Raw genomic sequence first — 17,217 nt, 5'->3', positions numbered from 1 at the left:
CTGGGAGGGTCAGGGGGTGAACTCCAGGATCACCCCCACCCAGACTCCAGACCCTTCTCAGGTGCAGATCCCTACAGTCTTTCCAGGGAGCGAGACTTCCCCTCCCGGCTATGGTCCTGCCAGAGATCAACAACACATCCCGTCCACACCCTGGACCACCTCGCATCTGTGCTAATGGAGGGGCAGGAGCAGAAGGGAAGGTCACTCTCCCCCTCCCTCCTTGGGTATTGAATTATTAAAGGAGCCAGGCAGCTGGATGAAGGGGGGGGGGCAGAGAAGCCTCTGCTGTGCCCCACCAAAGGCAGCTCAGATGGGCCCACTCCCAGCCTCCTTCCTTCTGCATGTCTGGGAAAAGCAGGAAACAGACAGCCCGGAGCATCGCAGGTGTCTACCCCGGAACTGTCTGGAGCAAGGGGTCTGGCCTCCCTCCCCTGACCACTGCGGGTCAGCCGAATTCAGGGTGGGGGTATCACCATCCCTACCAAGGAGCTCCTAGGTGGCTGTACAAGGAATGAATTCTTCTCTCCCTGTCCCCCAGCTCCAGCTGTTACTAAACATGACTTGCTATCACTACCAGATATGCAGGTCCAGGAGGAGAAAGGGGCCGGGTTGGGCTGTGGGGCCCTGCTTTCTGTGTCTCCCACCATGGCTGTCTGGACAAGCACAATCCTAGATGACGCAAAGGACAAACAGGGTCAAATGTGGAAAGTCAAGAGCAAGCCTCAGGGAGACAGGGGGTTACCACCCACAAGCCGTGGGCCTAGGTTTTCTAACAGACCCAGCACAGGCCTCAGGAACTGTCCTAAATACCTGGTCAGGGACAGGGCAGGGCCTAAGTGGCTGGGAGGGAGCAGGTGGCCAGGAAGGAGGGAAGACGAAAAGGCCAACCTCCAGCCCTAGGGACTAGGTCATGGACTGCTATTTGCAGAGGACCTACTGTGTGCAGTGGGCCCTGGGCTAAAAGCTCCACCTGCAAAGCTCATTTAATCTAGACAGCTGGGCTCCCAGGGACAGCCTGTTCCAGCCCAGTGAGGAACCTCAGTTCGGTCCAAATGCTCTGGCGGCTACCTGATTGCCCTGGAAGCCAGGCCACTGGCCTTCGTATTCCCACAAGGAAAGCACTGGCAATTGGGGCCCCAGGGACACCACGTGGATTATACAGGACAGGCCCATCACAGCCCAAGGACAACCCAGACCGGCCTTCTCAGAGCCCACAGTTCATCACCTGAGACCGAAGGAGGGGACAGGCCAGGCTCGGGCTGACGGCAGCTGAGGCAGGTGGGGATGGGCAGAGTATGCGGGTTCAGTAGACAGCACAGCACACGGCCTGAGAGCTGAGGTCTCTTCCTGTCTCCATGTCCTGTCTTAGTAAGACCAATCGGAATGCCTCTCTGGCATCGGCCTCGCTTTCTCCAATCCCCTGTCGGCTGTGGTTGTGAGATAATTGAGTTTGCTACTTGGAGCCAGAAATCTGAAAGCTGACCTCTTTTGCACATGCACTTCTCAATCTAGAATCCTCCACCAAGACGCTCCATCTTTCCCAGGAGCCACGGGATCCATCTAGAAGGTGGGACGAAGGGATGGGTCCATTTATGGTCCAGCCTCTCCCAAGACGGGAAGAAGCCCAGCCCAGACCAAGGAAATGTGTCCTTAAACACGGGGGTGAAAAGACCGGGGGGCTATGAAAAATCATCGCAGAAATAACCCCCACCCACCCACCACCAAATCGGGGCAACTCTGAATCCGAGCACGGAAATCCTGTATCTGAAGCCAGTGGGGGCTGCAGACAACAGGACACAGTTAACAGAATGAAAGTTCATGGAAAACTCTGCTCCAGTGAGTCAGAATGCCAGCACCAAGTTTCCTGGCAATTTGGAAGAAGGCTCACCTACTCGGGCAGATTTTGGGAAAAAAAAAAAAAAAAAAAAAACAAAGAAAAGAAAAAAAAATATTTATGATTGACTTAATCGTGGTCTGATTTAGGTACAATGCAGTGAACCCGTTTAAGGTACAGTGGACAATCTGAGACACATGTAGGTATGCTCACGTCCTCACCAAACCAGTACGTGGAATGTCGGCGTCCTCCCCCAAAGAAGAATTCTATCACCCCCCCACACAAGAATTTCGTAGTGCCCCTCCCCCCCAGAGCACCCAGGACCTCACCCCCAGCCCTGCCTGCAGCCTTGGAGACCACTCCTCTCGGCTTCAGCCACTCCAGGTTACGCAGGACAGACAGCTTCCTGGGCCCATTCCTACACCATGTCAGCCAGGACTCTGAGGGACAAGCAGCAGAAACCCAGTCTAATCCAGTTTGGCCTGGGGGTGGGGAGGGGGTGGGTGTTGCAGCAAGTTCACAGCTTCACCTACCAGGGAAGCGCCACAAGCCATTTCCAGCACACGCACCTCTTTCCCACGGACAATTCTCAATGCTCCCACCTGAACGGGTACTTGTATTACACACTCTCCTCTCCCCCACAGGACTGAGCCCAGGACCCGTGGGCTGCTCGCATCTCCGTCCATCCGACCCAGAGATACGTCGCCCAGAACCGGTTCCCTATGACCAGGGATGGCCGCTGTCAAGACTCACCATTCACAGTGGAATAATCGTGGTTCCGTAAAAATCCCGCGTGGGAAAGGAGAGCACGGCAAGCACTTGGACGCGGCCCACGGCATCTTCCATCCTGGGCGGGAGGCGGCGAGGACCAGCTGTGCACGGCGGGTGTGGCTCAGCCGGTCCACCTGGCAGCCGGAACCCAAGACGCTGCCCCGGCCTCCACCTCCCGGCGATCACAGCCGCCTGCCTAGTCCCGGACCGCAGGCTGGCCTGGACCAGGACGCGGGCTTCTACCCACAGAAAGGAGAAGCACTGAGGCTGCACGAGACCGGGATTCCACAGTGCCACCGACGGTCCCGCTCGCGGGCTTTCCTGAACCAGCTGCCACGCTGAGATGCCAATCCAGAGCCGCCCCGAGGGCAAGGAGCTGAGGGCGGCTTCTGGCCACAGCCTGCAGGGAACGCAAGCCCTCGGGCCGCGGTCTGGAGGAGCCCAATCCTGCCAACACCGCCCTGAGCCGTGGGAGCGCAAGCAGAGCCGACCTGCCTCCTGACGCCCGCGGCCTGAGGCGGCGAGTGGGGTCGGCCGGTCCTCGCCGAGTCCCCACCCGGACCCAGCAGGCGCACGCGTGCGCGCAGCGTTCCCTACTCCTCTCTTCCGGGGACCAGGCGCCCCTGTGGTTAGGCTTCCGGGCTGCAGGTGGCGGAATCCCCACGGAAGCGCACACGCGCAAAACTCATGCACGTACCACGCAGGCGCACGCAGGAACTCACGCACGGACGAGCACGATCTCACGTGCGCACGTGACCAGCCAGCAAGTACACACTAACAAACGCTCGCACGTAGGCACCCACACGTACTAACACACGCACGCACACGCACCAACTCGCGCACACACGTACACACAAGAAGTCACACTGTAACAGGGCTGGCTCGTGTCACCGAGAAGTCCACGTGTGGAAGGGGTCCGGGAACAGCTGGACCTGGGCCCCTGGATCCAGAGACTGTCAATCAACTGTGATTAGTCAGGAAATGTGAGCATCTGGACCTGCCAGGCCCCGTACTAGGCACAGAAGGTACAAGAATGTGAGAATTCCTACTTCTGGAAGCTCGTGCCTTTCTGGGTCGCTTGTCTGTATCTCTGGGCCTGAGGCCGAGTCTGTGTCCCTGCCCTTTTCGGACTCAGTGTTACCTCCCAGAGGTAAGCCCTCCACCACCTCCCAGCTCAGCAAGCCCAGAATGAGAGCCTGGGACAGTCAGAGCTGCTCCTGTGAAATGGGGACTGCCCGTGTCCCCTGGGACATCCATGAGCACAATGGAGTCTCTGTGCTAAGTCATCTGTTACTGACATAGGGCGTTGGAGACACTTTCAGCAGCGGAATCCATGCCTCTCCTCTCCTCACTCACATTTCCTTGCAAAGCTGAGGCCCGAAGTCTCCCACACCGAGCTCTCCTTCTCCTCCAGGGCGTGGCAGCGAGGGTTAGCACCACAGCGCCAGACCCCAGCCAACAGCCAACGTGTGCAGGCCCTGGAGCAGCCACCAAGTCCAGTGGGCGCCTGGCACGCCAGTCTGCACCGGTATGAGGTCGGCCTCCACCTGAGTCTGTCCTAGAGGGGACTCAGTTTTAGGGTGATTCTTCACTTACCGGACAGGAAACTGTGTACAGCCAACGTGGGGAAAGGTCACCAATCAGGGCCGAGATGATCCCCTGTCTCTTGCCTTGGGTAGAATATGCAATTTACTGAGAGAGGCCAGAAGAGATTCCATGAATTTCAGTAAACATTTGGATGCTCAGAGGGGTCACCTAAACCACATAGTTCCTGAGCTAATAAGCGGCAAAACTCAGACTTGAAATGGGGTCCTCGACTCCAAGTCCGTGCTCCTTCCTTTCCACCCCTCAGCATGCAGATCCCCGGGCAGGTCCATTAGCCAGAGCGTCTCTCCATGCACAGGGTCAGGTGGACATAATGGCCTCTCCCAAACCCACAAGAGCCCCTATTCCATGCACAGCCCAACATTAACTTCGAGATGATGGGGTCTACTAATGTTCTGAGGTCTCCTTGGCTGTCCCCAAAGGCCTTCAGGAAGGGAAGCATTGCCAAGATGGCACAGGAGAGGTGTGAACAGCCCCACACCTCCTCAGGGCCCTAACATTATTCTCATTTCCCTGAAAGGCATCCCCCACCCTGAATGGGCAGCCAAAGAGGCTACATCCAGCCAGGCCCATTAGCCCCTAGCCAGCTTGTCTGCAGGTCTCCCAGTGGATAGGGCGGGGACCTTCCTGTACTTATGCCTCAAGCTCCCCTTCCAGCATCTCAAAGGGAGCAGAGTGAAGGTTCCTGGGGCATTCCAGGGACAGGACTCCTATGAAGCCAGGGTGGAAACCAGACAAAGAGAACTCAGAGCAGCCCCGCAGAGCCAGGAGCAGGGACGGGGCAGAAGCAGCTCCAGGGCCTGGGCCACGTGGAGCTGCCTCCAGGCATCAGAACGACACACCAGAACCTGGGCAACCTTCCCTGAAGAACTCAGCACCGCGCCGAGAGCAGGTGAGAGCCTCACGATTGTACTCTCTGGGTGGAGGAGAGCATGCTGGTGACGGGCGATGCCTTGCAACTGCCCGGGGCGAGAGTTCCCATTCTGCCAGGCGCAGCTGGATGGCCAGGGCAAGTGCGACTTCATGAGATGGCATCTTCCAAATAGAAAAGACTACTGAAGCCTAGCTCACAAGCATATTTAAAGGGGTTCATATCAGCCCCGGGGGCCGTCCACATGAGGAGCCCCCATCAGTGGTGACAGCCAGGGCCAGGACACAGGGGCCCTGCAGGTGTCAGGTGAGCACAATGGAAGAAGACATACAGTTTGTTGTGGAAAAAGCACGGGTAATAGGTTTTCATTTCTGTAAAAGCATTATATGGAAATGCACAGAAAAACCCTTCAAGGGTGTAATCCCACCGTGAACAGTGAGACACAGGGGGAGGGCACAGCAAAACCTACGTCCTCTGCCCCTCAGGTCTTTCAAAGTAACACCGTTTTACTATCTCAGGAGGTGACTTTTTAATGTTCAAAGTACAAGGAGAAATGGGCATATTTAGTGCGAAATGACCCATTTCCCTAAGTCTTCAGTGGGGTAGACAAAAATTCAAACAAGGCTTCAGAGGACAGGAATACTAAAGCTAACTCAGCAGATACTTTGTTCTGAACCATCACCATCCTCGAGTCAGCACTGAGCCGTGGCCGCAAGCAGGCATGGGCCAGAGGCTGGGAGGGCAGGGAGGGCATGGAGGGCCTCAAGTCGGAGGCAGGTCTGCCTGAGGGGCTCACAGGCCCAGCGAAACACCAAACAAGCTCAGAGCTCAGGGGCGAGCCCAGAAGAGGGAAGGCAGCTGTGGAGGAGGGGGCTCCAAGTATGTGTTCTCAGAAGGACACTAATCTTACCAGATGAAGCCCCACCCTCCTGAACTCACGTCACCTTAATTACCTCCTACAGACCCATCTCTTAGCATCACACTACTGCTTGGGGCTTCACCAGATCTTTTCAGGGGGACACAATTGCATCCACAGCTGTCAGGAGGAGGTCCCCCCTCCAACCCCCAAATCCCTCCTCTGTTTCCTCAATCCCAATATCTCACCCACTTCTTTCACCAGAAAGAAGGAACCTTCCCGCTTGGGGTCCTGCACCCTTGGCGGGTCCCTGCTTCTCAGTCTCTCCTGGGTGATGCTCAGCTGCCAGCCACCTGCCTGCCCTACCGCCTCTGACCACAGGAGACCCCCTGCAAACGTGGCTTCCCCTGTGCCCTCAGGTTTCCCTCTGCTGAATGGCTGCAGTCCTCAGCCTCCTGGTCCCATTTCTTGACCCACCCCACCAACCTGCCCGTTACAACACCCTTCTAAAGGTCACCCACATCCCTGCCTCCACAGCTGCCTCCTCAAAACATTTTTTGTCTCTACTGCTGAGATCCACCCCTTTGAAAGGGTCTAGGGAGCCACCGCACCTACAACACGCCCCTCCTACCCGGGCGCTCCGTCCCTCCCGCCGGCTCTGCCAGCTGTGAGCATTGGCTACTAAAGCTCCTATCCCAGCAGCTATCAGCACCTCTGCGAGTTACCACACCTGAAGCTGCATATTCGTGCTTGTGCACTGTCTCCCTGAGAGCAGCATCCCCGCGAGGGTCTGGTAGCCCAGGACCCAGAATAGCACTGCCCTGGTCGGCCCTCCGTCCCCTCAGTGGGGTATTTAGTGACTGCTGGGAAGAGCACAGGTGCACTGAGGGCCTCTGGATCCTCGACCAGAGCAGGAGGGACTGGGGTGGGGGGGCTCTACATGCACTCGGAGGTGGGGTGGATCCCGCCCCGACCACACAACAGGTGCATTCCGAGTCCTCCCTCCCTGGGAGCCACACACTCCTTACATAGCATGGGGTTGCCTGGACTCCGCTTCGATGAGCCCAGCACCAGGCAGGGACCAATCACTAGTGACTGAGGAGGGCGGTGTGTACAGGGTTCCTGGCTGGGGAGGGACTAGGGGAGCAGGGTCCCACCCCCTCACAGGGACGCCTCCACCTGGCCTCTCCCAGCCGCCCTCCGACCTCAGTACCTTCCAACCCACCGTCTTGGTTCCCACCTTGTTACACACCCCCCTGGGGGGTAGGGGATAATTGTGTCTACTGTGTATTTCCCGGGCTGGACTGTGAGTTCTGTGAAGATCGGCTGTCTGTCCTGGCCAGTGACGTACATACATCGTGTCTGTATGCACACAGGCTGTGTGCGTGTGAGCACATGTACTGTGTTTCTGTATGTGTCTGTGCTATGTGCACGTGCACCTGTGCTACCACGCGTGGGTGTGTATTTTGTACGTACACAATGCTGCTCTCTGCCCGTGTGCTACATACAAACAGCACTATGCATGTATCTGGCACATAGCATAAGTGAGAAATAGTACTCAACCCTCTGTGGATCCTCAGGGAGGGACTCCTGACTTTGGAGAGCGCAGGGTACCTATGGAGGCTGTGTGGGTCACGGTACCACAGTCCCACTGTGGACGCAGAAATGCGGCATGAAACATAATCCCCCCCACCCGGCCCAGGAGAGGTGGGGAGGGAAATCTCCGGGTGCTGCAAATGAACCTGCAACTAGAGCACGGCCGATGGCCCAGAGAACGTCAGATGGGTACAGGCCCCAGCGGCCAGGTCTTAGGTGGGGCTGGGGTGCGGAAGGGCTGTGGGGCTAGAAAGTACCTTGGAGTTGGAGCGTGAGCAGAGGGAGCTCCCCGAGCCCAGAGCCCAGGAGGTCCCCGCCGCTTAGAGAAGCAGCTTCCTGCACAGAATGCCACAGGAGCTTCTCCCCGTCTGAGACTCTGGGGGGAGGGTGTGTGAGCAGAGTCGGGCATCGACTTCACTAAGTGCAGCCCCAGATTTGCAGTGTCCACAGGTAGAGCCGGAATTTACAAATACCTGCGTGATGCCAACTCTCCAAGCCACGAGCCCCATCACACACCTGCTCCCGCCCCAGTGAAATCTGGTCCTGGCACCTGGACCACACGCCTGCTGACAAATCTAAGTGCTGCAAGTGAAGAGGCCGGGGCCCTGGGTGGCTCAGTCAGTTAAGTGTCTGCCTTTGGCTCAGGTCATGATCCCAGGGCCCTGCGATCCAGCCCCGGATTGGGCTCCGGGCTCAGTGGGGAGTCTGCGTCTCCCCCTCCGTTTGCCTCTCCCCCTAGCAGCTTGTGCTCTATCACTCTCTCTCTCTCACTCACTCTCTCAAATAAATAAATAAATATTAAAAAATAAAATAAAAATGAAGAGGGCCACAACATAAAAGGGACAGTTGATTGGGACACCATGATCCTCTTGGATTTGTACCCACTTAACAAAGATTCAAAAAGCGGAAGAGAAAATGACAAAACTTATTTGTGGCAGATAAAAATATCTGTGTGTTATGAAACGTTATTCTAATTTATTGAAATTTAAATTTTAAATATTTTGAGTGGTTTTCGGTTTTAAAATATTTAGCCATGAACAGCAATGAAGACACTACAACCAAAGGTCATGAAACATCTAAAGAAATACTTAGGAGCACATCTGCAGCCCCAAACACCGGTTAGAAAAAGAACATTTGACAGTTGCCTAAGCGTTCAACACAAGCTGAAAAAACCGTCACAAGGTAAATTCAAAGATACAGACGTAGTGAAGAGAAGGGCCATATGCACCCCAATGTTCATAGCAGCAATATCCACAATAGGTTAACTGTGGAAGTAGCCAAGATGCCCTTCGACAGACAAATGGATAAAGAAAATGTGGTCCATATACACAGTGGAACATTACTCAGCCATCAGAAAGAACGATTACCCAACATTTGCAGCAACATGGACGGGACTGGAGGAGATTATGCCAAGTGAAATAAGTCAAGCAGAGAGAGACAATGATCATATGGTTTCACTCGTTTGTGGAACATAGGGAGTAGCAGGAAGATCAGTAGGAAAAGGAAGGGAAGAATGAAGGGGGAGTAAACAGAAGGGGGAATGAGCCACGAGGGACTATGGACTCTGGGAAACATACTGATGGTTTCAGAGGGGAGTGGTGGGGGATGGGCTAGCCCTGTGATGGGTAGTAAGGAGGGCACGAATTGCATGGTGCACTGGGTGTTCTACGCAAGCAATGAATCATGGAACACGACATCAATAACTAATGATGTACTGTATGGTGACTAACATAACATGATAAAAACGTTAGAAAAGAAAAAAGACAAGGTAAATTCAAACAAAGCAGATGAAGTAAAAGCAACAATCAATGACATTGGCATCAAAGAAACAACAGGGATGGTTAAAAAAAAAACTACTCGAAAAAGCAAACCTCTAGCAAACTGATTTTTTGAAAAGAAGTGAATGCACATATTTATTTTTTTCAAGATTATTTATTTAGTTAGTTAGTTCTCAGAGAGAGAGAAAAAGCACACAAGTAGGGGAGAGGCAGGCATAGGGAGAGAGAGAGAAGCAGACTCCCCTGTGAGCAACGAATCCAATGGGACTCAAGCCCAATGTGGGATCATGACCTCAGTCAAAGGCAAGGGCTTAACCTATTAAGCCAACCAGGCATCCCGGAATGCACAAATTTAAAACGGCAGACTGAATTAGGGCTTTAAAATTATAAGAGAATACTGTGTAGAGTATTTTGAGTATTATACCAATAAAGGTGAAACCAGAAAGCATGAATAATATTCCAGAAAAATAATATCCCTTACTATAACTCAAGAAGAGATTCAAAATCTGAATAAACCTCAAACATTAAATAAATTGCAGTTGTAACTCTCTTTTTACAAAGCCATGCATGTCCACTAACGCTCACATAAAAATTACCAGACGAGATGGTTTTACCTTCTGCCAAATCTTCAAAGAAAGATAATCCTCACATTTTACAAATTGTTCCAGAGGGTAGAGAAAAAATGCAATCTCTCCAAGTCATTTTATGAAACCAGTGTAATCTTACAGCTTTGAAATAAAACACAAACAACAATAGTACCAGAGGGGAATAGTATGGGCTAATTTCACTTATGAACATGGGTCAAAATTTTCTAAGTAATATCAGGACACTGCGTGGGGGTAGGGGGGTTGACCACAGCAAACTAGAAATGGTCTATTCCAAAAATATAAGGATGAATAAAACCCAGAAAACTTACCAGTATATGCACCACATAAATAGACAAAGAAAGAGAAAAAAGAAACTGATTAAGTAGATACAGAAAAAAATTTTTTATAAATTCCATCATTTATGATAAAAACTCTCAGACAACCAGAAAGGGAACTTTCCACCTTAATAAAACATAATACCATGAACGCAGGGTAACTATCACATCCAATAGAGAAACTTTAACATTAGGGAGAAGATAAACATGCCTGATTCCAACCACTGTTCAGCAGACTACTAGATGTGCTGGGCTGTGCTATAGGACATGAAAAAGAAATTAGAGGCATGAGGATAGCACCATAGGAAATCAAAATAGTCCAGAGAAACTAATAGGCATGGTGAAATAAATCAGGACATTTTCATGATTAAGAGAAACTACAAGAATCAACAGTGTTCCTCCACACCAGCAATGATCAAGAGGAAAATACACTAGAGGCATTTCTGTCTCTAGCCACAAGGGAGGTACTGGTACTGGACCAGCACTCACACTGTCAACAACCAGAAAACTGAAAAAAAGAGAAGACTCAACTGTGTTCAGATATTGGGCAAGAGGCATCCAGGAGTGTGAGCTCTAAGAGAAGGGAGATAGACGAGGTGAACCCAGTGATCACCCCGACTTTCCACCTGGAAGTGCTCTCTGGACAGTGCCACGGAAGTGGGGAAAGCCAGGCAGAGCTCGGTGGTCTCGCTGAAGGATGAAACTTCATGAAAGGAGCACAGAACAAGTACTGAGTGGCTGTCAGCCACACAACAACCAGATTCACACAAAACCACATACATATTTTAAATACACACGCACATGAAAACAGTGTGTAGCAACAGAGAAACCAGAACAGAGGGTTTTAAGAGTCCCATATGTAAATGGGAACTTGATAAGTCAACAGGGAAGACTGACTGCGAGACAGTATGGGGAAAACTGGCTCATTATTGTTGGAAAACTCGAGCTGTCTCCTGTCTTTATCTCACATAAAAATAGTTCCAGCTGGACTGAAGACCAAATTCTGGAAGGGAAAAAGTATAAAAGTAATAGAAGAAAATAACAGGGGATATCTTTTTCGTGCAGGGACATGAAATGATCCGAAAGCCACAACATTTCAGGGTGAAAATGTGTGGGAGTTGATTATACCAAGTTGAGCACATCGGTGCACTCAAGTTCACAACAGAGAAAGCGACCGTACTTACGAGCGCTCGCAGAGATGACACCCGCAGTGTCTAAAACCTGCAAGGATTCAGGCGCCAGCAAACCAAGAAGGAACAGACAGGACACCCACATGAAAAGGGGGCAGCCACTGTGAGCAGGTGGTCCAAGAAGGGGAGCCCTGGGGGTGGCGGGTAAATGAACTGATATCAAGCTCGCTGTCAGTGAAATGCAAGTTCAAACATCAGCACAATCCACTCTGCAACCATGAGGTTGGCCAACGTGAGGAGAGTGCATGACAGCAATCATCAGTGAGGGAATGAGGAACGTGACCCTTCCTGTCCCACAGCAGAAGTGAGGCCTGACGCAGCCATCCAGGGAGGGAAGCAGATGAGGGTTAGCGGAGCTAAGCATGCACATGTCCTAGGACCCAGCAATCCCACTCCTGGAACATCCCAGAAAAATCCTGAGCCGAGTCCAATGGGAAAAGGCATGAGGATGTTGGACACAGCATTTCTACAATCCTGGGACTGAAGAACCACTTATGTACATTGTAAAATTGAGACCAACAAACTACTTTTCCATACAGCCACCTGCAAATATCCTTTAAGAAAAACCACACGTTGAGTGAAGAAAAACAGCATCAATTTTAAACCACAACATTTGTGTAAATTAAAAACACTTCTGGGCACCCACCTGTCTGGAGACATGGCTAGATGCCCAAGGATATACGTTAGACAGGCTTGGACAGATGGCGGCAGCGGGGATGGGGATGGAGACGGAAACACACATCCGTGTTTAATCTGGTTTTATTTTTTTTTATTTTTTTTTTTAATGATTTTTTATTATATTATGTTAGTCACCATACAGTACATCCCCGGTTTCCGATGTAAGGCTCGATGATTCATTAGTTGTGTATAACACCCAGTGCACCATGCAATACGTGCCCTCCTTACTACCCATCACCGGTCTATCCCATTCCCCCACCCCCCTCCCCTCTGAAGTCCTCAGTTTGTTTCTCATAGTCCATAGTCTCTCATGTTTCATTCCCCCTTCTGATTACCCCCCCTTTCTTTATCCCTTTCTTCCCCTACTGATCATCCTAGTTCTTATGTTCCATAGATGAGAGAAATCATATGATAGTTGTCTTTCTCTGCTTGACTTATTTCACTTAGCATTATCTCCTCCAGTGCTGTCCATGTTGTAGCAAATGTTGAGAACTCGTTCTTTCTGATAGCTGAGTAATATTCCATTGTATATATGGACCACAACTTCTTAATCCAGTCATCTGTTGAAGGGCATCTCGGCTCCTTCCACGTTAATCTGGTTTTAAACGGCCTGATGGGGGCGCCTGGGTGGCTCAGACCTTAAGCATCTGCCTTTGGCTCAGGGCGTAATCCCGGAGTTCTGGGATCGAGCCCCGCATCAGGATCCTCTGCTGGGAGCCTGCTTCTTCCTCTCCCACTCCCCCTGCTTGTGTTCCCTCTCTCGCTGGCTGTCTTTCTCTCTGTCAAATAAATAAATAAAATCTTTGATAAAATAAAAAAATAAATGCCCTGATGGTCATCGTGGGCTGCAAAGTAAGGGCTGGAGTTAAACCTATTTGCACCCACAGTGCCATTCTAAAAAGTTAATTCACAGGATTTGAGCAGTATCGGAATTGATGCAATGAATACATGTACAGAAAGCCTTTGATGAGAGTCAATACTTCTTCATGATTAAAAAAATAAAACACAAGAGAACCTCTTAACTTGACAAAGGGCACTTAGAACAATGTCAGGTATGTCATGGTGGGGGTGGCAGAGTCAGCAGGCTGTGAGCAAGGGGAGCGGGTCAAGCCTGGTGGTCATGTTTCTTGCAAACAAAACCCAGGTAAGAGCACCAAAGCAGGAGGATTGCAGTGTGGGACCCCAGAACTTCCTCAGGGCCCCAGAAACACAGAATCTTATGCTGATCTATCTTCCCTCCACAGGATGAACAAGACTCTGATACCTAGATGGTTCCGGACATCCACTCAAAAAAGCCCGACAGCAGACACAACAGACACAGCTGCCGAGGTGCTGAGCTCCCTTGCCACGTTCACCTGCGTGTGCGGCATGATGGGCAATGGCCTGGTGATCTGGCTGCTGAGCTGCCGGGGGCAGAGGACCCCGTTCTGCATGTACGTCCTCCACCTGGCCGTAGCTGACTTCCTCTTCCTCCTCTGCACGGCCGTCACGCTCTATCTAGAAACGCCCATGCTGGCCTATGAAGTGATGGAGAGAGTGAGGTCCTTCACCTACACCGCGAGTCTGAGCCTGCTGACGGCCATCAGCTCGCAGCGCTGCCTGTCTGTCCTCTTCCCCATCTGGTACAAGTGTCACCAGCCCCAGTATCTGTCAGCCGTGGTGTGTGCCCTGCTCTGGGCGCTGTCCCTCCTGATGAGCGTGGTGGCCGCACTCTTCTGCAGCGAGTTCTGGCTCGGCGTGGAAAGTCAGTGTTTAACGGTGGACTCCATCTTCAGCTTCCTCGTTATGGGGATCTTCACCCCAGTGATGGTTCTGTCCAGCGTGACCCTCTTCGTGCGTGTGCGGAGGAGCTCACGGCAGTGGGGGCGGCGGCCCACAAGGCTGTACGTGGTTGTCCTGGCCTCCGTCGTGGTGTTCCTTCTCTGCGCCCTGCCCCTCGGCATCAGCTGGTTCTTCCTCTACTGGCTGGACCTGCCCCAGGAGCAGAAGACTCTATTCCGTTACGTGGCATGCCTCTCCTCGGCTCTGAGCAGTAGTGCCAATCCCGTCATCTACTTCGTCGTGGGAAGCCAGGGTCGACGGGGCCTGTGGGAGCCCCTGGGGGCCGTGCTCCACCGGGCGCTGAGGGAGGAGCCTGAGGGGGAGGGGAGGGAGACACCCTCCACCGGCACCAAGGACCTGGGGGCCTGAGAGCTGGGACACCCCCCGGATCTGCATGCCCGCCCTGCCCGGTGCCTGTCTGGCCTGCTCTAACAGCCCCAAAGGCTTACCTCTCTCACTGTCAGGGTCCCTTTCATCTATGGCAAAGGGCCCCCCACCCCCATGGCTCCATGTTACCTGGTTCTCATGATGGGACTCAGCTGGGAAGACAAAATGGAATTTGCTCGTGCATATCAGAGGGCTCCCGTTGGCTTTGAGGCCTGGCCTGTGGAAAGCTGATTCTCTTCCCAGTCCCTGCAGGAGGGTAGCCTGCTTCCATTTGAATGGGAAAGCACCTGCTCCCAGCCTCCTTCTCTCCCTCAGGGACATCTCTGTGCAGAAGGCAAGGTGTGGTTCCTGTGACCTTGTGGCCTGATGCTGGTCCTTGGTCACGTGCCATCAGCTGACCGCCAGGGGGATGCCCCTGGTCTGCCTTTCAGCAGGTGTCCTCTGACCCCCTTCGTGACTGCAGTCCTGGGCCAGCCAACTGTGTCCATCACTGACCAAACTCTCACTGGCTGTATGGCCGTCAGCCAGGAGACTGCCTCGTCCTCCACGTGGCCCAGGACAGCACCTGACCCCTGGCCCATACCCCTTGGGTCGCCGTGCACCACCACACCCGGCAACCATGGCGGGTCTGTTCGCTCTCCTCAGGAGGCTGCCCTGGAACCAGGAGACCCCCACCTGGCATCCTGGAGATGCACAACGGACCTTGATGGGACTGTGCCCGGGAGGCGGGGGCAGCCTGGAGGCAGCTTTGTCCCAGAGACCCGTGTGGCTGACGGAGCAAGTGTCTGCACCCAGATGGATTGCCCCTTCCTCGACTTGCTGGAAACACTTCTCCCCGCCGGGGCCAGAGCCCAACGAGGGAAAATTGGGACATACGTCAGCACGCCTTACTCCCCTCACCTCTCTTTTCTTCCCGCAGTCTCCTGGGTCCAGAGCTAGGAACCATTGGTTTGAAAATGAGAACTGAATTTAACCAGAAGTAATTCATCAAGAGGAAGAGATCATCGTGCAACAAACAGAAGAAATCAAGAGCCTGCTGGATTTCTGATAACCCAGTTAATGAAGAGGGACACATCCCATAACACACTGGGAAATATTCACATTTCGTGCCCATTTGACATCACGGAAGGTAGTTTAAAATCCTAAGTCACCCCGGGCGGCAAGTCCAGTGACAACAAAACAGTTAAGGAACGTCATCAATATGAAGACTATTTCAGATCAATCGCTGTACAAGAAAACTGGACATGGGGCCCCGGGTGGGTCAGTCGGTTAACCGTCTGCCTTTGGCTCAGGTCACGATCCCAGGGTCCTGGGATCAAGCCCACATTGGTCTTTCTGCTCAGCAGGGAGCCCACTTCTCCCTATCTCTCTGCCTGCCATTCCCCCTGCTTGCGTTCACGCGCTTTCTCTGTCAAAAAAATAAAATCTTTTGTAATAGTAAGAAAAAAAAAACTGAACATAACCTTGAAACTTTTCTATCCAGGTATGAAAAACTGCATAGAGATCTTCCCAGAGTAGATAGCAGCCCTAAATAATGTAGGTCATTACCTAGAATGGGTTGTGAAGGGCGCCTGGGTGGCTCAGTCACTTAAGCATCTGCCTTAGGCTCAGGTCTGAGTCCAGAATCCTGAAATCCAGTCCTGCTCAGAGGGGAGTCTGCTTCACCCCCTGACTCTCCCCACTGCTTGTGTGCTCTCTCTCTTGCTCTCTCTCAAATAAATATTTTTTAAAAATGGGATATGAGGCTAAGAAATATCTTTAAACTATTAACAATACAAAACAATTTTTTGAGGCGTGCCTGGTGGCTCAGTCATTAAGCGTCTGCCTTCGGCTCAGGGCGTGAGGATCCAGCCCTGCACCGAGCTCCCTGCTCCACTGGGAGCCTGCTTCTTCCTCTCCCAGTCCCCCTGCTTGTGTTCCCTCTCTCGCTGGCTGTCTCTCTCTCTCTGTGAAATGAATTTAAAAAATTAAACACAATTTTTGATCAACCATGCTAAATAAAGATTGCATGATCTCACGGTTCGATTTATGGATAATATTCAAAACTGTTAACATATGAAAGCTATCAAACAGTGAGCAGCCAGAATGGTACAAAAAATACTGCAGGTACTTTCCTGTATTTTGCATTATTTGTGGTATTTGTCTCTTCTAAAAATCTACAACTTGCTGCGACTTCTTCTCCCGTTCTAAATAAATATTCATCGGTGTATCTAACTTTGTATTTATGATTTTCCTCTTGTTGATAAGCTTTGGTCCCCATAGACTCTGTCCTTCGATGGAGGACAGAGGAATTCCCCAACTCCAGGACGGTCAGCAGGACCTGGGGGGGTGACCACAGGGCTAGTGCCATAGACATCCACGAGGAGCCGGAAGAGCCCCAGGACCACAGGGCAGGGGCTGCTCCCGACAGCCCAGGGTGCCTCACGACAACAGAATGACAACTCAAATCTCTAATCTCTTGTTTTGAGAGTAGGACTGAAATTCAGGGACTCTATGCCACTGTGGAAAGAAATTTTTTTTTTCCTTTGGTAGCCTGGGGCTGAGACTGATTTGGGGAAAAAAAAAAAGAAACTCACAATGGACTTGTGCAATTTGCTCTATGAGGACACCTGTTGAATTCACTTCATTGGTCTGTTATTCATTCGACAAACACTGACGAACACTTACCTTGAGCCAGGCAGTGCTCACAAGACGCTGCACATTCTTCCTTGAAAATGAGACAGGAACAGAGTTCCAAAAGCCAAAGGGCTGTTCTTGGCCCTGAAAAGCCAAACTTGCTGAAACCACCCATGGGCTTCTCCTGCCAACCCTGTGGTGAGCTCCTACCCTTACAGGAAACTATAATCCCCCTGCCCCCACCCACATGGTCACCCCTGCTTGGATCAGATCCCCACCTGAGCCAGGTGGC

At 52.1% G+C, this 17,217-nt stretch overlaps 1 protein-coding gene across 1 annotated transcript; it reads left to right on the top strand.

Moving 5' to 3' along the window:
• The first annotated feature begins 2,483 nt into the window (after positions 1-2,483).
• Positions 2,484-16,518, top strand: LOC125282583 (mas-related G-protein coupled receptor member D-like). The gene is made up of 2 exons (XM_048217673.2): positions 2,484-5,102; positions 13,346-16,518. The coding sequence occupies exon 2, from the start codon at positions 13,347-13,349 to the stop codon at positions 14,289-14,291; it is 945 nt and encodes a 314-aa protein (XP_048073630.1). The 5' UTR covers positions 2,484-5,102; position 13,346; the 3' UTR covers positions 14,292-16,518.
• Positions 16,519-17,217: the final 699 nt, after the last annotated feature.

This window comes from Ursus arctos, unplaced genomic scaffold (assembly GCF_023065955.2).
Source record: "Ursus arctos isolate Adak ecotype North America unplaced genomic scaffold, UrsArc2.0 scaffold_23, whole genome shotgun sequence".
Taxonomy (NCBI): domain Eukaryota; kingdom Metazoa; phylum Chordata; class Mammalia; order Carnivora; family Ursidae; genus Ursus; species Ursus arctos.
The sequence above is the reverse complement of the archived record's forward strand: the minus strand, read 5'-3'. Positions and strand labels throughout refer to the sequence as shown.

Coding starts and splice junctions, on each gene's coding strand:
- LOC125282583 (XM_048217673.2), top strand. CDS start 13,347: ATGAACAAGACTCTGATACCTAGATGGTTCCGGACATCCACTCAAAAA.